We start from the raw sequence: 24,709 nt of genomic DNA on the forward strand, positions 1-24,709 counted from the left end.
CCTCCGGCTCGCCCCCTCCCTCCCTTTGCCTCCGGCTCGCTCTCTGCCTCCGGCTCGCTCCCTCCCTCCCTCTGCCTCCGGCTCGCTCCCTCCCTCCCTCTGCCTCCGGCTCGCTCCCTCCCTCCCTCTGCCTCCGGCTCGCTCCCTCCCTCCCTCTGCCTCCGGCTCGCTCCCTCCCTCCCTCTGCCTCCGGCTCGCTCCCTCCCTCCCTCTGCCTCCGGCTCGCTCCCCCCCTCCCTCTGCCTCCGGCTCGCTCCCCCCCTTCTGGCTCGCTCGCTCCCCCCCCCACTTCCGGCTCGCTCGCTCTCCTCCAGGTCGCTCGATCGCTCTCCTCCAGGTCGCTCGCTCGCTCTCCTCCAGGTCGCTCGCTCGCTCTCCTCCAGGTCGCTCGCTCGCTCTCCTTTTCGCTCGCTCTCCTTTTCGCTCGCTCTCCTTTTCGCTCGCTCTCCTTTTCGCTCGCTCTCCTTTTCGCTCGCTCCCTCCCTCTGCCTCCAGCTCACTGCCTCCAGCTCCCCCCCCCCCCCCCTTCCAGCTCGCTCCCCCCCTTCCGGCTCGCTCCCCCCCTTCCAGCTAGCTCCCCCCCCCTTCCGGCTCGCTCCCTTCCGGCTCGCTCCCCCCCCCCCCTTCCGGCTCGCTCGCTCGCTCCCCCCCCTTCCGGCTCGCTCGTTCCCCCCGCTTCCGGCTCGCTCGCTCCCCTCCCTTCCAGCTCGCTCGCTCCCCCCCCTTCCGGCTCGCTCCCTCCCCCCCCTTCCGGCTCGCTCGCTCGCTCGCTCCCCCCCCCTTCCAGGTCGCTCGCTCCCTCCCCCCCCTTCCGGCTCGCTCGCTCGCTCGCTCCCCCCCCCTTCCAGGTCGCTCGCTCGCTCCCCCCCCCTTCCAGGTCGCTCGCTCCCCCCCCCTTCCAGGTCGCTCGCTCGCTCTCCTCCAGCTCGCTCGCTCTCCTCCAGGTCGCTCGCTCGCTCTCCTCCAGGTCGCTCGCTCTCTCTCCTCCAGGTCGCTCGCTCGCTCTCCGCTCGCTCTGCCTCCAGCTCCCCCCCCGCCTTCCAGCTCCGCTCCCCCCGCCTTCCAGCTCCGCTCCCCCCCCTTCCAGCTCCATCTCACGCTCGCTCGCTCGCTCTCCTTTTCTCACGCTCGCTCGCTCGCTCTCCTTTTCTCACGCTCGCTCGCTCGCTCGCTCTCCTTTTCTCACGCTCGCTCGCTCTCCTTTTTTCACGCTCGCTCTCCTTTTCTCACGCTCGCTCGCTCTCTCTCCTTTTCTCACGCACGCACGCTCGCTCGCTCGCTCGCTCTCCTTTTCTCACGCACGCTCGCTCGCTCTCCTTTTCTCACGCACGCTCGCTCGCTCTCCTTTTCTCACGCACGCTCGCTCGCTCGCTCTCCTTTTCTCACGCTCGCTCGCTCTCTCTCCTTTTCTCACGCTAGCTCGCTCTCTCTCCTTTTCTCACGCTCGCTCGCTCGCTCTCCTTTTCTCACGCTCGCTCGCTCGCTCGCTCTCCTTTTTTCACGCTCGCTCGCTCTCCTTTTTTCACGCTCGCTCCCTCCCTCTGCCTCCGGCTCCCTCCCTCTGCCTCCGGCTCCCTCCCTCTGCCTCCCTCTGCTTCCGGCTCGCTCGCTCCCTCCCTCTGCCTCCGGCTCGCTCGCTCCCTCCCTCCCTCCGGCTCGCTCGCTCCCTCCCTCTGCCTCCGGCTCGCTCGCTCCCTCCCTCCCTCCCTCCCTCTGCCTCCCTCTGCCTCGCTCGCTCCCTCCCTCTGCCTCGCTCGCTCCCTCCCTCTGCCTCGCTCACTCGCTCCCTCCCTCTGCCTCGCTCGCTCCCTCCCTCTGCCTCGCTCGATCCCTCCCTCCGGCTTGCTCCCTCCCTCCCTTTGCCTCCGGCTCGCTCCCTCCCTCCCTCTGCCTCCGGCTCGCTCCCTCCCTCCCTCTGCCCGCTCCCTCCCTCCCTCTGCCTCCGGCTCGCTCCCTCCCTCCCTCTGCCTCCGGCTCGCTCCCTCCCCTTCCGGCTCGCTCCCCCCCCTTCCGGCTCGCTCCCCCCCCTTCCGGCTCGCTCCCCCCCCTTCCGGCTCGCTCCCCCCCTTCTGGCTCGCTCCCCCCCTTCCGGCTCGCTCTCCCCCTTCCGGCTCGCTCGCTCCCCCCCCCCCCTTCCAGGTCGCTCGCTCCCCCCCCCTCCAGGTCGCTCGCTCGCTCTCCTCCAGGTCGCTCGCTCGCTCCCTCCCTCCCTCCCTCTGCCTCCAGCTCGCTGCCTCCAGCTCCCCCCCCCGCCTTCCAGCTCCGCTCCCCCCCCTTCCAGCTCCGCTCCCCCCCCCCCTTCCAGCTCGCTCCCCCCCCTTCCAGCTCGCCCCCCCTCCCCTTCCAGCTCGCTCGCTAGCTCTCCTCCTGCTCGCTTGCTAGCTCTCCTCCTGCTCGCTCGCTAGCTCTCCTCCAGGTCGCTCTCTCGTGAGCTCTCCTCCAGGTCGCTCTCTCGTGAGCTCTCCTCCAGGTCGCTCTCTCGCGAGCTCTCCTCCAGGTCGCTCTCTCGTGAGCTCTCCTCCAGGTCACTCTCTCGCGAGCTCTCCTCCAGGTCTCTCTCTCGCTCTCCTCCAGCTCGCTCGTGAGCTCTCCTCCAGGTCGCTCTCTCGCTCTCCTCCAGGTCGCTCTCCTCCAGGTCGCTCTCTCGCTCTCCAGCTCGCTCGCCCGCCCTCCAGCTTGACGGCCCGCTCTCCCGTCCGCTCGCTCGTTCTCCCGCCCGCTCGTTCTCCCGCCCGCTCGCTCGCCCTCTGTAGTTAGTTCAAAGTTGAGTTGATAGATGTCCTTGTGTGGTTTCAGACTGAATATAACATGTGTTATGAGTTTGTTATTGCTCAGTGATGTATCTCTTTCCCCACTTGACTTTCTGGACCTTGAAAACAATGCTGTCATATCTGTTTCAACCCGTCTGATCTGAAATCTCATTCTCTTCCCTTTTTTTCCCAGTTTTTCTTCCTTCTAACTATCAGGCTCTTCCACTCCGTGTCTGTACAGAGGGGGATGTCTGTTATCTAACTGCTCTGTCTACCAATCTACCAGGTGTGTATACATAACACCCTGTGCATGTGTGTGTTTGTGTGCACAGTTATGTGTATGACACTTGATGTACTGTATCCTTACTCTCATTTGTTACGTGATCAACTCCCTTGATATCATTCCACCTTCCATTATTGATACCAGTGTTTGACAATGACATAGGCTATACATCATTTTGTGTCTGTTTACGGAAGCTCGTGATGGGAACAGTATCATAGGCATGGTTGGCAAGTCAAGTTGGAGCATGCACATCTTGGGTGTATGCCTGTGGAAATGTACAGTGGGTGTCTTCCACATGCATCAATGCATGTACTGGAAATCAGCAGTTGCGTTGATGGAACTACCAGGTGAAGTAAGACAGACATTTGTGGAGGAAAATCACCTCATCCTGAACCACCGCCAATTGTCTATTTTGAAGATTGTTTGGTTGCAATTGTGTGCAATGCTCATCCATGTTTTGACACGTATGTGGGACTGTGTATTTGGCTCATACCCTTGGAACACACCCTCATTTCCCTGTAATTGGTGTTACAATCACAACACAATTGAATGTAAGTGTTTTTTTTAAATTGTATTCTTCTGTTTTCATGGGCATCTTCGTGTTTGGTAGAATACAGCCATCAAGCAACTTTGTCAGACAGGTTGAGTGTCTGTAATGACCTGGTGACCCTCTCCTTCTCTCCATCCCCTCCCTCCTGACCTACCTATTAAAGCTCAGCTCAGTCCAATCTAGCCCTGCTCCCCTGACTCAACTTCCGGCCACCCTCAGCCATGGAGGACTATGAGGTGTGCTCGGCCGCCAGTATTCTGGCTTCGGTGAAAGAGCAGGAGGCGCGTTTCGAGCGTCTGACCCGGGCGCTGGAGGAGGAGCGACGCAACGTCTCCCTGCAGCTGGAGCGTTCCAACATAACAGCCGACAGGCTGGGAGGGACTGGGCCTAATGCTAACCTGCCACCCAACAGCCAACCCCTGGCCTGGCAGCAGGTGGTGATGCAGGTAAATCATGCCAGCACGCCCCGCCTGCCCGTCCCCCTAACTCCCTGCTTACTCCGACTATCTAGTCCCCCTCCATTTGAGCTGCTCTGGCTGCTCTCATTCCATCGCTCTACACCACCATATGTATTTGGCTCATTGCTCTCGAGGCGACGTGTGGTGAAGCCATCTCTTTCTCCTGGGCGGCTGGCAGCTGATCCAAGCCCTTATGTTATTCCTGATCTGTTGTGCTGCCTGGATAGTGATGTAATCATTACAATGTGATGTGGTGAACCCATCTCCTTCTACTCAGTGCTCTCTTGATATTGTTTTGTGGTCTTGCTGCTGATTGGATCGTGTCTGTTCATACAATTCTGCCTGTGGCTGAAGGACGTTTGGGTGTTGGTCGGGCGTTGGCTGGGCCTTGGACGCGCCTTGGCTGAGCCTGGGAGTGGAGTACGGACCTCTCTGGCTGGGGGTGTGTGAAAGGAGATGTGAAGTGAGGCAGACATGATCCGCTGAAATGTCATCGAAATGCCCATTTGATTTACAGTACAGAGCAAAATCCCACATGAACAGACCAAGGGAGGGAAATGTTACTGCCGCCATTTCCTCTGTCATTAAATCTTAAGGTCAAGTGTTAGATCTCATACAGAAAGAAGACTATTGCTCATGGTCTTGGTTTTGAAACCAAATGATTAGGAACAGGTATGTGTGTGTACTAACCCTTGCGGATGGGCATTTCCATGCATGCACTGCTTTTAGAATTTTCTACCCAAAATGTATTTCTTCTTCACAGATTGTGCCAACGTTAATTTCTCTGGCTCGTTGCCATTTTAGATGGCATAAGGGATGATTAAGTCTCAAGCATGGCAGCCCAGCCCATCACTCACGGCTGGCTAACTGCTGTGGCCCGTCACCTGTCTCTCTGCATCGTGGGGTCAATTGGGTGGAACAGGCCGCACCACACAGGCCCGCTCAACGTTTTACACACCCCACCACTCTTTAAACGTAGCTCATTCACAGTGAACCAGTCTGGACCGCTCGCGCCAAACCGCTCGTAAACACTGCAGCAAATTGGCTGGGCCGCAATGACCTTTTTAGTAATTTTTTTTTTTTAAATATTTTGTTGTACTGTTTTGGTGAATAACCATGATTTAATCATCCACATGTAATTACCTGGTGGAATGGATTGCGGAGGACGGGAGTGTTGATCATCATTGTTGTTTGGCTGCTACGCTGTCTGCCCCAAGGGCTGCAGAAGGCACCTGCATGCTTGGCTTGGCAGCAAAGCTGGCTCATCCTGAGGAGCTCTATCTATTTATTTATCTGGCTGGCTGAACCATGGACGGAGCCTACGTTACACCATGAGGTTGTACAGTGCATTGGGAAAGTATTCAGACCCTTTGACTTGTTCAACATTTTGATTATTCTAGAATATATTAATATGTAATTGTTTTCCTCATCAGTCTACACGCAATACCCCATAATGACAAAGCATATTTATTACAAATAAACTGAAATATCACATTTACATAAATATTCAGACCCTTTACACAGTACTTTGTTGAAGCACCTTTGGTACCGATTACAGCCTCGCGTCTTCTTGGGTATGACGCCACAAGCTTGGCACATCTGTATTTGAGGAGTTTCTCCCATTCTTCTCTACAGACCCTCTCAAGCTCTGTCAGGTTGGATGGGGTGAGTTGTTGTACAGCTATTTTCAGGTCTCTCCAGAAATGTTCAATTCTGGTCTCTGGCTGGGCCTCTCAAGGACATTGAGACTTGTACCAAAACCACTCTTGCATTGTCTTGGCTGTGTGCTTAAGGTCGTTGTCCTGCTGGAAGGTGAAACTTCGCCCTAGTTCAAGGTCCTGAGCGCTCTGGAGCAGATTTTCATCTAGGATCTCTCTGTACTTTGCGTCCCTGCCCCTGTAAAACATCCCCACAGCATGATGCTGCCACCACCATGCTTCACCGTAAGGATGGTGCCAAGTTTCCTCCAGATGTGACGCTTGGCATTCAAGCCAAAGAGTTCAATCTTGGTTTCATCAGACCAGAGAATCTTGGTTCTCATGGTCTGAGAGTCTTTAGGTGCCTTTTGGCTAACTCCAAGCGGACTGTCATCTGCCTTTTACTGAGGAATGGCTTCCGTCTGGCCACTACCATAACGGCCTGATTGGTGGAGTGCTGCAGAGATGGTTGTACTTCTGGAAGGTTCTGCCATCTCCACAGAATAACTGTGGAGCGACCATTGGGCGCTTGGTCACCTCCCTGAGCAAGGCCCTTCTGATTGCTCAGTTTGGCCGGGTGGCCAGCTCTAGTAAGAGTCTTAGTAGTTCCAAACTACCATTTAAGAATGATAGAGGCCACTGTGTTCTTGGGGACCTTCAATGCTGCAGAGTTATTTTTGTACCCTTCCACAGATCTGTGCCTTGGAGCTCTACGGATAATTCCTTCGAACTCGTGGCTTGGTTTTTGCTCTGACATGCACTGTCAACTGTGGGACCTTTATATAGACAAGGGTGTACCTTTTCAAATCATGTCCAATCAATTGAATTTACCACAGATACACACCAATCAAGTTGTAGAAACATCTCGATGATGAATTTCAAGTCTCATAGCAAAGGGTCTGAATACTTACGTAAATAAGCAATTTCTGTTTTTTATTTTGAATAAATTAACAATCATTTCTAAAAACCTGTTTTCGCTTTGCCATTATGGGGTATTGTGTGTAGACTGAAAATAATGTAATCCATTTTAGAATAAGGCTGTAATGTAACAAAATGTGAATAAAGTTAAGGGGTCTGAAAACTTTCTGAATGCACTGGAGGATGGAGAATGGAGGAATGTACCCGGCTCTCTGTTGGACAAAGTAAGGCATCCAACTCTCCTAACCTTTCCGCTTGCAGACCCCCCCCCCCCCCCTCTACACACACACACACACACATATCCCCTCTCTCCTCCCTGCATGATGGATTAAATGGGCCGGGGGTCAGCAGCCTTTTGCTCGGGGGCTCCCAGTCGTCAGCGAAGGGGTAGCAATCGATGGGCCCATCTGTTATTTAGAGTTGGGGTCAGAGAGGAGAAGCAGTCAGTCTGATTAATGGAACACCGAGCACATTCTTAATAAAATTGATTTAGACAGAGCTCTCTCCAACTCCAGAGAGGGGTTGGGCTCTATAGCTAGCAGCTGCCACTGTTTTCTGTCCTGCCTTGTTGTTCTCTCGTTCTGCTGTTTTCGATGCCTTTGACAAGGTGGTACCAAACTTTCCAAAATTCATGACCAAAATGGTTTATACCCCTCAAACTCAACTCTTGTCCTCAAAGCCAGTTCCACTGCAGTTTTTTCATTTGTTCCCCTCTAATCAGGGACTGATTTAGACCTGGGACACCAGGTGGGTGCAATTAATTATCAGGTAAAACAGAACTAGCAGGCCTCTGGACCTCGTAGGGTAAGAGTTGATGCTTGTACGAACGCAATGTCAGCAGTGGGTTATTGGGATCCCCAGAGTAGACGGAGGTTTGTAAAGACTGTCTGATCATCAGGTGAGAGGGGAAAGAGACCCACCCTGATCCTACTGTTCACAGGTGTGTTTGATCATGCTCTACAGAGCTCCTCTGTATGATTCATGAGTCTCCTGTAGAGCGTTAGATCAGCATGGTGGTCAAAACAACACAAACATGAAATAATTCACTGCTTTCGGGTTTAGGTAGCATCTACATCCCTATTTAGCTGGCTGGCTTTAGCTGTTCACTGCTACATTAAATCAAATCCAATTGTATTGGTCACATATACACATATTTAGCAGATCTTATTGCGGGTGCAGTGAAGTGCTTGGGGTAATGGACAGACAAAACAACATGATCCAGTGTGGTGAGTTGTTACTTCATGAAGAGTTTATGTTATCGTCACGTGCTGTGTTACAGTCGATGTGGATCAGGAATGTTATGGGTGGAAATATTTAACACCCGTCAGCCGATTTTCCCAAGACATATTTCCAAAGACTTTTTGATCCTCACTCATCATGATTGAACCCTTTACTGAAGCGCTGTTTGTTTTTAATGGTTTCTTCTCAAGAACATCAAGACAATGCTGTCAGACGGCGTATAATGGAATCATCGACTAGGAATCACTGACACGAAGCATGTCTTTCAGTCCTCTCTCACATGTTCGACCAGGGACACACTAAAACCATGTGTGCTTTCCAAATGGCACCCTATTCCCTTTCTAGTACACTACTTTTGACCAGGACCCTATAGGCCTTGGTAAAAATGTGTGCACTATATAGGGAGTAGAGTGCCATTTTGGACACAGTCCATGTCGGTTTCTCCTGCTTTGGTAAATAGATATTTGCCTGGAGCAGTCTCATCGAGGCGTGAAAGGTCAAGTGGTGACACATGGAGACCCTCTGAGAATGGTGCCTGTCAGACAGCACTCAGCGCCCACCCCTTTCTGTCTGGCCTAGTCTACAGAGATGACCTCATTTCATTTAATACTACACTATGGCCTTGTTTGGCTCAGTTGGTATGACCCTGAAGAAGACACAGTGATGCTGAAAAGTTGGTGTTTTACTGGGAGTTTAATTATATTGTGTGTCACTCATTTATTTTTAAGACCGATACTAACAACGCTAGTGTCGGCCTTCATCTAGGAACACCTACCGTCCAACACAGAGCTCATCTCTATACACACACACACACCCACAAATAACATAAATACTGAAGATGATGGCTAAATCCCAGATAACGTTAACATGTACATCCTTTCGCTATGTAGTGTTTGATCTGGTTTAGTATTAAGACGGTATAGCTTGTGAGATGGGCTGGGGCAGGGTGCACTACCGGCTACCCTGCAAATGTTGTGTAGCTTTCAAAGGCATGTGAGATTCCATTAGAGCAGGTGACCAAACTTTTGACAACAATATCTATGGGCCATTTTTTTTTTTAAATAAGTAAAACAATTTAGCTGACATGGGCTAATTGATCTGGACATTTCTTGCAAGTTATAAATCTCTAAGGAGTGCAATGACTGACATGACAAGAGGAACTGATGATGCACTACCCAATTTCGAAATTGCACCTTGTGCATTCTGCTATTACAACTTTCAGGAGTAAGTTTAAAGCCGGACTGAGTTACTTAAAAACACTAGGGTACGTGGGATGGTAGCGTCCCACCTCGTCAATAGCCAGTGAAACTGCAGGGTGCCAAGTTCAAACCAACAGAAATCCCATAATTTAAATTCCTCGAACATGCATGTATTTTACACAATTTTAAAGATACACTTGTTGTAAATCCAGCCACCATGTCCGATTTCAAAAAGGCTTTGCGACGAAAGCAAACCAAACAATTATGTTAGGTGAGTGCCTATTCACAGAATTACACAGCCATTTTTCCAGCCAAAAAGAGCATTCACAAAAAGCAGAAATATAGATAAAATTAATCACTAACCTTGGATGATCTTCATCAGATGACACTCATAGGACTTCATGTTACACAATACATGTATGTTTTGTAAGATGAAGTTCATATTTATATAAAAAAATCAGAGTTTACATTGGCGCGTTGTGGTCAGAAATACATCGTCTCAAACAAACATCCGGTGAAAGTGCAGAGAGCCACATAAAATGACAGAAATACTCATCATAAACATCGATAAACTATACAAGTGTTTTCATGGAAATATAGATAAACTTCTCCTTAATGCAAACGCTGTGTCAGATTTCAAAAACGCTTTACGGCGAAAGCACACTTTGCGATGATGTTAGTTAGCCACAGAAACGCATGCAGCCATTTTCCAACCAAGGAGTGTTACAAAAGTCATAAATAGCATTAAAATTAATCACATACTTTTGAGCTTCATATGGTGGCACTCCCAGGTCTCCATGTTAGACAATAAATGTTTGTTTTGTTTGATAATGTCCCTCTTTATGAGCAAAAACCTTTTTTGTTCGCGTTTTGTCCAGTAATCCGAATGCAGAAGGTGCGTGCATTAATTCCAAGATGAAAGGTTTTAAAAAGTACAGTAAAAGTTAGTAGAAACATGCCAAACGATGTTTAAAATCAATCCTACGGTTATTTTTGTCATAAATAATCAATAATATTTCAACCGGACAAAAGCTTCGTCAATAGGAAAGGAGAAACAAAGGCACGTTTACGATCAGGGCACATGGCTGATGAATGGAAATTTCCACTGGCCACTGATTGAACGTACTGTATCACCCTCATTTTTCAGAGTATAACAATGCCTAAAGACTGGTCACATGTAGAGGAAGGCACAGAGCTTGTGAACTGGGTCCTAAGTATTTTGTATGGTGGATAGGCTTTCAATGGAAAAACAGCCTTTCAAAATAATAGTACTTCCTGGTTGGATTTTCCTCAGGTTTTCGCCTGCCATATCAGTTCTGTTATACTCACAGACATGATTTTAACAGTTTTGGAAACGTTAGAGGGTTTTCTATCCAAATCTAATTATATGCATATCCTATCTTCTGGGACTGAGTAGCCGACAGTTTAATTTGGGCATGCTTTTCATCCAAAATTCCGAATGCCCTAGTGAAGTTAAATGTTTATTTATTTTATTTAAAAATAATTTGGTGGGGGGGACCCCCAAGCCCCCGCTGACCACTCTGGGGTGTGCCCTACAGTTTGGGTACCACTGCTTTAGAGGAACAGTCCATCCTTTGATCTCGGTGTGTTCTGTGGGTGAGATATGGGCCTCAGTCTGGTCCGGTGATGGCGCCGCATCACTCTTCACACACATACACACACCCTCACTGGCCATGCCACAATGGACACAAAGGCCCCGAGCACAGTGCTATAGCGTTCGCAGGCAGATATATCCCTCACTGGCAGAGCCTAGGAGCCCCCGACTTCTCGTAAATCACTTGCCTAACAATGAACCTCAGTCCCCCCCATACCATTCCTCCTAACTTTTTCCCCTCTACCCCTCTCTCCCTCCTTTCTCCTCCCATTGTCATTAGGAACATTCTCGCCACCCGTAAATGCGTAATTACCTGTGTGTGAACTCCTGCATTGTTTGTTTGTATTTGCTTCCCGGCTGCACTGTTTCTACATGTGGCCCACATCTTCTGGGGCTGTTATCTCTTTCTGTAGCCCGGTTGTAACAATCACATTGTACTTCTGTGTAGAAAGACATTCAGACTCCATTGGGTTCACAGTTGTAAACCTATGTGCAAGGTTATCACTTTTACTTTTCCCCTTTCCCCCCCCTGGCTACGCTTTCTGAATCTAAGCATAGAAAGAATTGGGCCCTATACTTTGCCTTGCGACTCAGTGAATTCTTCCGCTGCTCTATGTTCGCTACATACTTCAGTCTGAGACTGCCGTCGTTGAAGTCGTTTGTGGTGACGTCAAAATGAAGGGGGGGGTGGGAGGTTGTACAAAACAAAGTCATCAGCGTTCGGCTCGTCTCGAACCAATCAGAGTATCAAAACGCTGCTTTAACCATGTGTGTTTTGGCTCTGGCCCAACCAATCAGACCGTCTAGAAATCGTCGGAGGTACTCCGATCCAGACTCATTGAGGAGAAGAAGCTAACGTCCTGTGGCGTAGCGTTTGTCCGGTTGCAAGGAGTTTTGGTAGCCAGGCAACACTATACTACCGTGTATACTGTATTTTATCCCCTCCCCCCTCAACACTTGAGTCGCTGGTCCATGAATTACAGTGGTGATTGCGGAGGGGCTAAGCCCTCTTTGTATCCCAGCTCAATGCATGGCTAACATAGGAAGACATGGGCACATTCCTTGTATTCATGAGAGACGGGGGGAGGGAGGGAGAGGGGGAGAGAGAGACTGAGAAAGGAAGATGGAGAGATGCCTTTTGTACGGCAGGCTTTTTATATTCCTGTGGTGAGGCTCAGACCGTCATCCTTCTGATCAGCCCATCAAGCCTTAATGTCCTTGTGCACCCCTCTGCCATTTGATCACAATCCATTTAACTATTACATTCACTAGCACAGTGCTTCTAAAAATGGCTTCTATCCCCCCCCTCTTCAGGACATAATATCTTAATCATAATACCAGCATTAAATGTCTCTCTCTCTGTTGGAGCGATGGTCGTGATTGTCTGATCCTGGAGTCAGAGTTAGTCACAACGACCCATGTGTTTAAAATAAGGGGGTGTCCTCTCTCCTTTATTAGATTCCCGTGCCACATCAGGAATGTGACCTTTTTGCCTCTGACTAGCTGGGTATATAACCAAACAAGGTTGGAAACTGACCCCCACCACCCCTTGATTGGAGGACTAAATTGAAACCAGTCGGAAATGCTCCGCGTGCTTTGTAGTTTAGAGGTGTTAGGCTCTTCAAAGCCTCGATTTAATTATGCTCATACGTTTCAGGTACTTGTGCGACATTTTTACTACATGAGTTACAAGCATGTAAATTGCACAGCAAACCAGCAACAGAAGTTGTATTCCATCAATATGTTGGGTTCAAGAAGTACACATGCAAGACAAATGTTGTCTGCCTCAACATGAACCCTTGACACGATGTGAAAGCTCATAGGCCTAGCCACTACCACGTGGTTAGACTTACTGGACCACAGAGCCCGGCAGTGAATGGATTCGCAGTGAAGGCAGCTTATATGTACCAGGAGCTCGGTATACGCCACACATCAGTCATACCACTCATGTCGTTGCAGCCCAGCCCCATGTACCACTTCCACCCACCCACCCAGTGGGTTTAGGCCTGGGGTTGGGGCTGGTCTGAGTGAGAGAGTGAGTGAGTTATGTGCTTCTCTTGGCCAGCAACAAACCCTGGGCCTCTTGACTTAGCACGTTAAGGCTTTACTGCAGGGCAGAGTGGTAGTCAGGTCTGGCATGTGGACACATGCCGTGTCTCTCACGGGGTCTTTGAGTTTAACGTTTGGAGGGATGGAGAGAATCATTTTTGCCAGAGGAAGAATGTGGCAATGAATAGGAGCTACGACTGTAGTCTCACTCTCTCTGTCCCTCTCTCTCTCTCCTGTCTTTCCTTGCCTCTCTTGCGCTCTCCCAGGGCCTCGTTTTGCCAGACCTGTGTAGTGTGGCCGCCTGGGGACTCCACCACCGACACACACAATCAGAGAAAGAAAAGACACAAAGAGAGCCGGCAGAATGAGGGAGAAGGAGAGAGAATGGAGGGAGGAAGACATTTGGAAGGAGTTTGATTGTATAGGCTTGTTCAAAGAGTGCCATAATCATTCTATTCAACTATCAAGGTATTGGATTGATGAGTGTTAAAGGCCCAGTGCAGTCAAAAATGTGATTTTTTTCCCCCCATGTTTTATATACACTGAGTATACCGAACATTAGGAACCAAGTTGGCTGGATGTCCTTTGGGTGGTGGACCATTCTTGATACACGTGGGAAACTGTTTTGCGTGGAAAACCCCAGCAGAGTTGCTGTTCTTGACACAAACCGGTGCGCCTGACACCTACTACCATAACCTGCCCATTCACCCTCTGAATGGGGCACACACACAATCCATGGCTCAATTGTCTCAAGATTTAAAACTCATCCTTTAACCTGTCTCCTCCCCTTCATCTATACTGATTCAAGTGACATCAATAAGGGATCATGGATTCAACTGGTGACTGTTTTGTATGCTCAGTGTATTTCCATGCTGAGGTTGGAATAATGCTGTAAAATTGTCAAAATGATAATGCCCTTTTAGTGTAATATCTGTTTGAAAAGACCACCTGAAACTTCAGCCTGTTTTGGTGATTAAATGAGTTAATAGACCAGTAAGAAATAGTGTTCCAAACCTCTCTGCCATTAACAGCAAATGTTCTGTTTTCCCCAACCTCCGAAAGTCCTAACAAATTAACCTTGGCTTAGAAGCTTTTGTTTCTTTTTGAACATTTTAATTGAAAGCAATCACAGTAAGGTACTTAATTGTTACCCAGAAATGATTTGATAATGAGATAAAAATGGCTGCATTGGACCTTTAACGCGAGAACCGCTAAAGCAGTAATTTTGACTGCTCAAGAATTACAAAATGCCTTGACTTTTCCTAAATAAGTCTATATAACACACTGGCGGTGTTTAGATTCTTAATATCACAAACGGAACTGGAGTTACAACCAGTTCTGGGAGGGAATGTCATTTTTTAAAAATGGTTTTCCCCATTGCCCCTCCTCCCAACAGTAGGGCCTGCTTCACTCCTCCTCCCAACAGTAGGGCCTGCTTCACTCCTCCTCCCAACAGTAGGGCCTGCTTCACTCCTCCTCCCAACAGTAGGACCTGCTTCACTCCTCCTCCCAACAGTAGGGCCTGCTTCAATCCTCCCAGCAGTAGGGTCTGCTTCACTCCTCCTCCCGACAGTAGGGTCTGCTTCACTCCTTCTCCCGACAGTAGGGTCTGCTTCACTCCTTCTCCCGACAGTAGGGCCTGCTTCACTCCTTCTCCCGACAGTAGGGCCTGCTTCACTCCTTCTCCCGACAGTAGGACCTGCTTCACTCCTTCTCCCGACAGTAGGGCCTGCTTCACTCCTTCTCCCGACAGTAGGGCCTGCTTCACTCCTTCTCTCGACAGTAGGGCCTGCTTCACTCCTTCTCCCGACAGTAGGGCCTGCTTCACTCCTTCTCCCGACAGTAGGGCCTGCTTCACTCCTTCTCCCGACAGTAGGGCCTGCTTCACTCCTTCTCCCGACAGTAGGGCCTGCTTCACTCCTTCTCCCGACAGTAGGGCCTGCTTCACTCCTTCTCCCGACAGTAGGGCCTGCTTCACTCCTTCTCCCGACAGTGCCCAGCTGATTATCTGGATGATTATTGCTTTGAAACTGAACCTAAACTATACCAAAACTAATTTCACTCATTTAACAGATTTAAATAAATTAAGTAAAGTATAATGGGGAGAATGGGCGTTCTAGTTTATTCAGTTTTTTTTGTGAATTCTTTCCAACGTGTCAAGTAATTATCTTTTTGTTTTCTCATGATTTGGTTGGGTCTAATTGTGTTGCTGTCCTGGGGCTCTGTGGGGTTTGTTTATGTTTGTAAACAGAGCCCCAGGAGCAGCTTGCTTAGGGGACTCTTCTCCAGGTTCATCTCTCTGTGGGTGATGGCTTTGTTATGGAAGGTTTGGGAATCACTTCCCTTTTAGGTGGTTGTAGAATTTAACGGCTCTTTTCTGGATTTTGATAATTAGTGGGTATCAGCCTAATTCTGCTCTGCATGCATTTGGTGTTTTACGTTGTACACAATGATATTTTTGCAGAATTCTGCATGCAGAATCTCAATTTGCTGTTTGTCCCATTTTTGTGAATTCTTGGTTGGTGAGCGGACCCCAGACCTCACAACCATAAAGGGCAATTGGTTCTTTAACTTAAGTATTTTTTTACCAAATCTTAAATGCTATGTCAAATTTTATGTTCCTTTTGATGGCATTAAAGGCCCACCTTGCCTTGCCTCTCAGCTTGTTCACAACTTTGTGGAAGTTACTTGTGGTGCTGATGTTTAGTTTTTTTGTGTACTCTAGGGCAAGGGTGTCTAGATTACATTTTTATTTGTGGTCCTGGCGACAACCTTTTTTGGAACATCATTATTTTTGGATTACTGAGATTTACTGTCAGGGCCCAGGTCTGACAAACTGTGGAAAGAAATGTGCCTATTTTAACCACACAGTTGTTGTTTGTATTTATGTATTTAATAATGTTTGTAATCAATTTGTAAAGCAGACCCTCATGCCAAATTGAGTCAAATGCTTTTTTTTTTTTTTTTAAACAATCAACAACGCATGAGAAGACTGCCTTTGTTTTGGTTTGTTTGTCAGTCAGTTAGGGTGTGCAGGGTACATGTGTGGTCTGTCGTACGGTCATTTGGTAAAAAGCCTTTGTTTTCACTGAGGAAAGGAAGTGTTTAGTCAATGGATTCTTCAATTGCATTGAGCTGATTTCTGATGTGCTGTTTATTTAGGTATTGTTTTAGTGATTCACTGTAGTGAAGGCATAGACACGGGTTTTCTGGGTCTCTCTGTTTTTGGTTGGATAGGTTTCTCGATTTCTTTCTTAGGTTTTTGCGTTCTTCATCAAACCATTTATCATTGTTAATTTTCTTTTCGGTTATTTGTTTGACATTTTTTGATTTGATAGGGAAGCTGAGAGGTGAAATATACTGTTTAGGTTTTCTACTGCTAAGTTTACTCCTTTACTATTACAGTGGAATGTTTTGTCCAGGAAGTTGTCTGAAAGGAATTGAATTTGTTGTTGCCTTGTTTTTTGGTAGGTTTCCACACACTATTCCTTCCATCTACAGCATTTCTAAATATTATTCAGTTCCTTTGGCTTTGATGCTTCATGATTGAGGATTGCGCTGTTCAAATACGGTAGATTGTGATTTTGCTGTGATCTGATAGGGGTGTTACTAGGTTGACTGTGAATGCTTTGAGAGATTCAGGGTTGAGGTCAGTAATAAAGTTGTCTACAGTACTACTGCCAAGAGATAAGCTATAGGTGTACCTTCTTCTGCCTCTCCCTCTCTCTCTTTCTCCCTCTCTTTCTGCCTCTCTCTTTCTGCCTCTCCCTCTCTCTCTTTCTGCCTCTGCCTCTCTCTCTTTCTGCCTCTGCCTCTCTCTCTTTCTGCCTCTGCCTCTCTCTCTTTCTGCCTCTGCCTCTCTCTCTTTCTGCCTCTGCCTCTCTCTTTCTGCCTCACTCTGCCTCTCTCTCTTTCTGCCTCACTCTGCCTCTCTCTCTTTCTGCCTCACTCGGCCTCTCTCTCTTTCTGCCTCACTCTGCCTCTCTCTCTTTCTGCCTCACTCTGCCTCTCTCTCTTTCTGCCTCACTCTGCCTCTCTCTCTTTCTGCCTCACTCTGCCTCTCTCCCTCTGCCTCTCTCTCTTTCTGCCTCCCTCTGCCTCCCTCTCTCTCTTTCTGCCTCCCTCTGCCTCTCTCTCTCTTTCTGCCTCTCCCTCTCTCTTTCACTACCTCTCTCCCTCTCTCTTTCACTACCTCTCTCCCTTTTTATTCCTCTTTCTCTGACATCTTGAGGGAAGAAAACATGATTTTACCAGATGCAGCTTCATCTGAGGTGTCCGTCTGTCAGTGTGAGGCATGTTTTCTGTGCTTTAACCCTTTCCCCATATGTTCCCCAGCCTAATACTGACAGACAGACAAGAAAATAACTAAGTGGGTTTGATTACCTGCGACGGAAAAATGTATAGCTCAGTGTTGCGGTGCGCCTAGCACCGTGCCACGGGTTATATGAAAATAATACGAAGGGTATGTTGTCGGGTAAATAATGAAATGTGTTATTTGAAGATTATAAATGCTGGGGCATGGTGGTGCAGACGGAGGTTTGATGTAAAAACCATCTCTCTTTTAGACTAGCTCAGGAGTTCATCATAGAGAAGTGAACTAATATAATGCTATGCAGCCTGGGGAATGCAAACCTCAGCCATTTCCCTTTCTCCTGAGGATTTCGGTATTTTTTTCTGTTGGATTTTCTTTCCCCAAAGTGTAGTCAAGTCTTCACAAAGTTGCCTTGCTTGAGCTCCTGTCTGAGTCTTCGCCAAGTACATTTACGTGATTTAGATGAGCTTTCTTCCTCACAGTGGGTCACCATATTATAGCTGAATTCTTTCACGCAGGCGGTTTCCCCCCCCCTCATATGAAGTGAAGGAAACATAAGGAGTTTGTAGAGAAAGGCGTGGAGTGGAAGGGTGAGAGTGGGGGTTGATAATGTGTGTAAAAACATGCAGTGTGAGGTGCTCTCTTTTTGGGGGCCAAACTCTGATATCCCTCTTTCTCCTTCTCTCCTCTGGTCGATGGGGTGGTGTCAGAGCAGGGCTCTCTGTGTGTTTGCTCCAGCTGTGTCTGTCTGTCTCAGCCCCCTGCCCCTCCTCCTCCCACTTCCCACTCCCCCTGTCAGGACCCTCGTTTGCATAGATGCTGCAAGAGGGAGTGAGCGAGAGTCGGAGTCAGAGGGAGAGCAGAGTGTGGGAGCAGCTACACTCAGAACACAGGGCAACTGCTGCCTGTCTGGAAACTATTCTATTCACCAGCACCCCTCCTCCTTCACCATTTTCTCTGAAACTCAGGGTTTTGTTCCTCTCTCTGGATAACTGTTGTGCTGTTTTGTTTCCCGTCCTTTACAGTAGTCTGACTCGTCAGAGGCAAAGGGGACTTTTTAGTCTCTTTGGTTTGTCCAGAGTGGCTGTAGTCTACTGTCCTGAACATTTCAGCGTCTCTGCTGAGCAGAGGAAAGACTAAGCTTTTTTTTTTCTCCCCCTCTGAGCGGATTTGGAGTGTGTGAGAGAGGGAGGGGGGAGTGTGCGAGTGTGTGTGTCAGCGAGCGACAGCGTGGGGAAAGGATGGCTGCCTTCCTCTGAGCTGCGTCTGCGCTCACGGGTTAACTCACGCCAATAAGGAACAAGGGACAAGCGAGGAGAGAACTTTTTGGAAAGAAGGACATTTCTTTGCTTTCTTTGAGGTTTAAGAAAGGGATTTGAACAATGCCTGCTGAAGTGAAACAGGTTAGTACTGTGATTATCCAATGAATCTGTCTTTTTCCTCCCCTCTCTCTCTCTACTGTGTTTTCCTCTTATTTGGTCGTTGTGCTGGCTTGTAGATGGTTAGATGTTTCATGTGAGGCTTTGTTGTCGGAAGGTCAAATGATACATCCGCTTCCTAAAAAATATCTTCAGTAGCTGGCAATAATCACTTTCTTGCATTCTTGTCCTTCATGAGGAGCATGTCCATCTCTGTGTGTGTGTGTATTAGTCTCTACTCCCTACCGGGTTCTTCTCTTGCTCATCCTACATAATTAACTATTTATTTACACTATTTGAAAGGCTGTAATGCATTCTGAGAAGCGCGAACCGATATCTATAGACGGGTCTTCTGTCTGGTGAGCAGTCATCAGTATGATATATGAGTGACCCACCCACGTTGCCACAGACTTCCAGTCTGTCAGTAACATTCTGATTCCCAGATGATCCACATATCAACTTCCGTTGATGACACGCAGTAGCCCTATGTGATGTCTTGGATCACATTTGGGGTGAGCGGTGGAAGTTTCTCTGTGACGATTGGTTGTCAGAGGCAGGGTGACCCCCAAGACTGGATTTATAACCCCCCTGTAAAGGCCAACTGAAGCGGTGGTCGGGAGAGGACAACTATTTCAACCTTTTGGTTTTCACAATAAGGCTTCATTTCAAGTAACTTTTTGTTGCCACGTGCAGGAGTACAGTGAAATGCCTTTCTTGCGAGTTCTTTCCCAACAATGCAGCAATCAATATCAATAGAACTATAAAATAAATTAGAACAAAACACACGAGAAATAAGAAGTAAGCTACAGTGTATATACAGGGTTCGTTCCAGGGTCAGTGCCAATACCATATTTACAATGTGCAGGGAGACTGGGGTATGGTTACTAAGCACCAGGATGTGTGATAAACAGAGTAGCAGCAGCGCATATGACGATTGTGTGTAAAGTCAGTAGGAATGTGGAATCAAATGAAGTGTGGGTGTGTAGAGTCCTGTGAGTGTGCATACTCAGTGTAAAAAATAAAATTACAAGGGCCAATGCAGCAGGGTTGGGGTCAATTCTTTTTCAATTCCAGTCTATTCAGGAAGTATATGGAAATGTCAATGCTTTTCAATGAGGACAATTTGGAATTTGGCTTGTTTGCTGAATTCAAATGGAATTGACCCCAATCCTCCAATGCCGATAGTCTCTAGCCATTTTGTTGGCTCCGTTACCAGAGGAATGTGCTTTTGTTAGTGTGATTTTTAGTGCCTTTGTTGGTGTTCTATAATATATTATTTGAACGTGTGTCCTACGCTGTGAGAATGTGATTTTCTCTGCCAGGCTTGGCAGTGCTCAGATGAGATATATATATATATATATATAAAGAAATTAAAATAAAAATACTAGATTGAGATTCAACTTTCCACTTTGCTGTGATAATCTGTTAACGGCTGCCCTGTGGATGGCTGATGCTTGATAACGGGTTGGAGCCAAAATGATGATAATTGTATTTTCTTTCTAACCTTGTGTTCGTTTGACCTTTTTGACTCCCGTGTTTCTATACTGTGTGTGTTTCCAGTGATCTTACAGGGGCTTACTCATCCGTGACACCCTAGTGTCACCAACGTGTGACCTCTCTAGGGAGCGGTCCTAAAATGGTGTGTAGATGTGCGGAATGCTGCGTGTTCCTGACCTCTGTTGCCGTCAGAGATGCCTGTCATGCTTAAGGGTGCGCTGGCATCATGATCCACCTCTGACCTTTTCTATCCTTCCGACTTCAAAATCCTCAGGGAGAAGAACACCTGCTGAAGGGGTGCTTGTCCCTGTCACATACACCCACTCCCCAGGCCCTAAATGGATGGGTTACCCAGGGGTCAGTGTTGTTTTTGTTATGGTGTTTAGGGGACGTCTGCCTTTTTTAAGGGCAAGCGGTTGAAGGTCTCTGTAACCCCTGACCTCCACGCCCATCCCTGAGCTTCAGCTGTGATGTACCCTGTGGGGATCTGGTATCTCAGAGTCTATTTCTATAGGTTGATGACGTATAGTTCTGTGATGGTCTGGTCAGGCTACACCGGCTGTAGATCACAGTGCAGAGAGGGCAGAGGGCAGGCATGGGGAGTAGACAGTAGAGTACTACTGCACAGATGTTCCCGTGCCCTGAACCCGTCTTAAAGCAGCAGTAACTGCAGCAGGGCTTATGTTAAATGAATCCCGGTGAAGATTACTCCCTCAGCCCTCAATTACTACTGAGGACTTGGTCGGTCTGACCATGCGGAGTTATATTTAAACTTGCCTTATTTAAAAGTTCTCTGCAGACCAAAGGGTTGCTCCCTCGCTTGGAATAGCCTGTGTTGCTTGTACAGGCGTTACGTCTCACCCTGGTGGAGAATGGGAGATTTCACAGTGAAGGAAAACGAAAATATTCAGAAAAGCCAATAGTAATTATCTTCCTCTGAGGTCTATAGTTGCAGAATCTCACTGTGTTTCAAATGGTGTCCTATACCCCTTATAGTACACTTATTTTGACCAGTGCTCTATGTGCCCTGGTCAAAAGTAGTGCACTATAAAGGGAATAGGGTGCTATTTGGAACATAAACCAGACTTTTTTTTCCCCCTGTCAATGGCTGAGTGAGGAGAAACTGCCGGAGTGACAAAAAATAATTCATCTAGAATTCAGCCAGAGACGTAGTGTCTGGTATTAAGTGTTGTGGACTGTCTGTCTCAGGCAGCTTATGGGGGTTTCACATGTATTAACGAAGACTTCCCTCCTCAGACTCTGTTTGGTTCCTGGGTTAAATTAAAACCAACCATCCCCTCTATTGATTTCCATTCCTCTGTCTGTCTGTCTGTCTGTCTGTCTTCTGGTGGAAGGCTGCGCTCCTCTGTTCTCTTCCATCCTACAGATCAGGATTTGAAGACATGTAGAGCGTGAGGAGCGCCATTGTTCCGCCACAAAATATCAGTGACCCAAATGTGCAAACAGTGAATGGCTGGTGGAGATGGAAGATGCCAAGGGATGTTGTTTGGTCATAAGTGCTGTTCTAGCAGGAAGGGGGAGTTTGGGAGGGAAAGGTGAGGCTTGGAGATGCCTCTGACTCCTTCCAGGTGGCATGGCCTGATGCCCCCCCCATACTGCCCATGTTAACCAAACCTCTCCCACACCTCTTATCGCACAACCCATGTGACATAAACTTCTCCCCATCCCTCCACCCCTCCAACCAACCCCGCCTACCTACTTGGCCTGGGTTGAGTGGGTGTCAGGGCTTGGTAACCGGAGCTGGACTTACGGGAACAGCTGACCCTCTTCCCACACTCCCCTTTCTGGTACAGGCATTTAGAATTAACATGCTGCTGGCCTGGCCATCAGGTATCTGGAGTGTCCTGTGATGTTGCAGGTGGGTCAGGGGGACATGCCATGCGCTTCTCACCATACCCAGGGGGGCGCCCCAGAGGCCTCGGCTGCAATCTCGTAACCCATTTGGCAGGCTGACAAGGTGACCGATATAAGCCATGCCTGGCCTCGCTCGCTCACTTACTACCCCACTCACTCTCTCGCTTACGGACTCCCCTGACATATATCGTCTCTTTGGGGCCTGGTCAAAAGTAGTGAATAGGGTGCAATTTAGGATGCGGACTTGTACGGCCCCTGCTTCTCCCCGCCGGCCCCTGCTTCTCCCCGCCGGCCCCTGCTTCTCCCCGCCGGCCCCTGCTTCTGCCCGCCTGCCCCTGCTTCTGCCTGCCGGCAGCTGCCAAGCTTTTGTCATTGGTTGACGGAATTAAAAAGGTGAGCAATGACAGGCCTGTAGATGGATCCTTTCATATCCGTCTAGTGTTTGGGAATAAACAGTGTCGGCAGATAAAAGATGCAGCGCATGAATGAGATTGTTCGTTTGCCTTATTATCTGTCTGTTTTCCATCCACCAGACTAGAGCAGGGCCTGTTCAACACTGTGTGTGCGCGCGCTGTATGCGCGCATACATTCATGCAAAGCCTACATTACACATTGCACTGTGTTTTGTCGGTTACACTTTGAAAAGCTAAGCCTGCAACCTCCAATGGCTTGTCAATGGGCACTGGGTGATTGAAAGTGTTGTTTCTTTCTCTCTTTGACTGTGAAATAAGTCATTAAGATGAGGCCACAGAGACTGAGTCAGCTTACACACACACACACACACACACACACACACACACACACACACACACATTACTGAAGGGGAGTGACTGAGGAGCAGCCATTGTGTCCCCTGCAGTGTTTATATACTTAGTGCGTTCCTGCTCTGGGGATAAGGCTAGCCCTGTTTCTGTGGGAATGAGAGTAGTAAGTTCCTCCTATAATCTCCTTGCCTCCAACACCATAAACACTCTGTGTGAGTGTGTGTGTGTGTGTTTCGGGGAATTGAGAGTCTTCCTCCATTCCTTTCTCTACCCAGCAGGCTGGCTCGATCTCTCTGTCCTGCTGGATCCCTGCCTGCGACAGACTTGTTTTAGATCTGGCAGATAACAGGGCAACAATCCCCAGAATATACAACCACAGCAGGCAGAGAGTGGGCAGGCAGACCGAGGCCCCATCATAGCCTACATCTGTCCTGTAGACACCAGCCAGGGAAGGGAGTGGGCAGGCAGACCGAGGCCCCATCATAGCCTACATCTGTCCTGTAGACACCAGCCAGGGAAGGGAGTGGGCAGGCAGACCGAGGCCCCATCATAGCCTACATCTGTCCTGTAGACACCAGCCAGGGAAGGGAGTGGGCAGGCAGACCGAGGCCCCATCATAGCCTACATCTGTCCTGTAGACACCAGCCAGGGAAGGGAGTGGGCAGGCAGACCGAGGCCCCATCATAGCCTACATCTGTCCTGTAGACACCAGCCAGGGAAGGGAGTGGGCAGGCAGACCGAGGCCCCATCATAGCCTACATCTGTCCTGTAGACACCAGCCAGGGAAGGGAGTGGGCAGGCAGACCGAGGCCCCATCATATCCTACATCTGTCCTGTAGACACCAGCCAGGGAAGGGAGTGGGCAGGCAGACCGAGGCCCCATCATAGCCTACATCTGTCCTGTAGACACCAGCCAGGGAAGGGAGTGGGCAGGCAGACCGAGGCCCCATCATAGCCTACATCTGTCCTGTAGACACCAGCCAGGGAAGGGAGTGGGCAGGCAGACCGAGGCCCCATAGCCTACATCTGTCCTGTAGACACCAGCCAGGGAAGGGAGTGGGCAGGCAGACCGATGCCCCATCATAGCCTACATCTGTCCTGTAGACACCAGCCAGGGAAGGGAGTGGGCAGGCAGACCGAGGCCCCATCATAGCCTACATCTGTCCTGTAGACACCAGCCAGGGAAGGGAGTGGATTATTGGGCCTCGGTTGCTGTTAAGTTCTCTTTACATACCATTTCCCCAACTCTATCTGCACCCCTATGCAGAGGCTGATAAAGAAAAGATTAAACGTTTCTGTGTGTGTGTGTGTGTGTGGTGTGTGTGTGTGTGTAATTGGTCTATGTGGGTGAGGGCGAAAGGTGCATATGTGACAGTTTTTGGGCAGAGCCATTGCTACCGGAGTGGATGAGGACCTCAACCCTGAGCTCTGTGATTAATGACACTAGCAGGCTGCAGGAGTTTGGTAGCCAGAGTCCTGTGTTTACCTTGTTTCATTAGCCCCCCCCCCCCCCCCCATCGCTCTCTCGCCCAGAGAAAGGCAGTGGGTGCATACCAAATGGCACCCTATTTCCTATATAGTGAACTTCCCTCAGTGCACTACTTTTGACCAGGACTCAATGAAGTGAATAGGGCTAGGGGTCCAGTTGGGACACAAGCCAGTGTTTACTCCTCGTCGTGGGGAGCTACGGTCGTGGTGGTGATGCATCATTGTATGGTCGGAAGAATCCGACGCTCATTGACGTCATGCTGAATTCTAGATTTTCCTCAATGCACCACTTTCGTAGCCCAGTACTCAAACTCAAGAACACATTGAGAGTAAGGAATGAATGTCCCGCCTAGGAAAAAGCCAATCTTCAAGTGCATCAGAGGGACCCTGAAAAGACAAACATATCCGGAGGTAGCCAGATGGGATTAGCAGGGGATTGATAGATTGACGTGATGTGTGCCACTTGTCCTGAGGAGCACATTAGCGTTGCCATTGACCACAGCGATCGATTCCGAGATTAAGTAGAAGTTTATCCCCACCCTCCCGTTCTGTTCTTCCCTCTGCATGACTAACCTACTACTTCCTCATACTCCCCCG

At 48.9% G+C, this 24,709-nt stretch overlaps 1 protein-coding gene across 50 annotated transcripts in view; it reads left to right on the top strand.

The window, feature by feature from the left end:
• Positions 1-24,709, top strand: part of LOC110525852 (splicing regulator ARVCF) — a 229,966-nt gene that overhangs the window by 104,969 nt on the left and 100,288 nt on the right. For 19 of the 50 annotated variants that reach the window (XM_036979991.2, XM_036979994.2, XM_090237774.1 and 16 more), the window contains exons 4-5: positions 2,944-3,036; positions 3,747-4,029. The exons of 16 other annotated variants lie outside the window; for them this stretch is intronic. In XM_036979991.2, the coding sequence (XP_036835886.2) occupies positions 3,805-4,029 (225 nt within the window). In that variant the 5' untranslated portion in view covers positions 2,944-3,036; positions 3,747-3,804. Of the gene's footprint in view, positions 1-2,943; positions 3,037-3,746; positions 4,030-17,867; positions 18,474-24,709 lie in introns of those variants that run through there. 15 more of the 50 variants (XM_090237794.1, XM_090237808.1, XM_090237803.1 and 12 more) reach the window with 2 other exon arrangements.

Source organism: Oncorhynchus mykiss, chromosome 6 (genome assembly GCF_057628025.1).
Source record: "Oncorhynchus mykiss isolate SJ-2025 chromosome 6, ASM5762802v1, whole genome shotgun sequence".
Classification (NCBI taxonomy): Eukaryota; Metazoa; Chordata; class Actinopteri; order Salmoniformes; family Salmonidae; genus Oncorhynchus; species Oncorhynchus mykiss.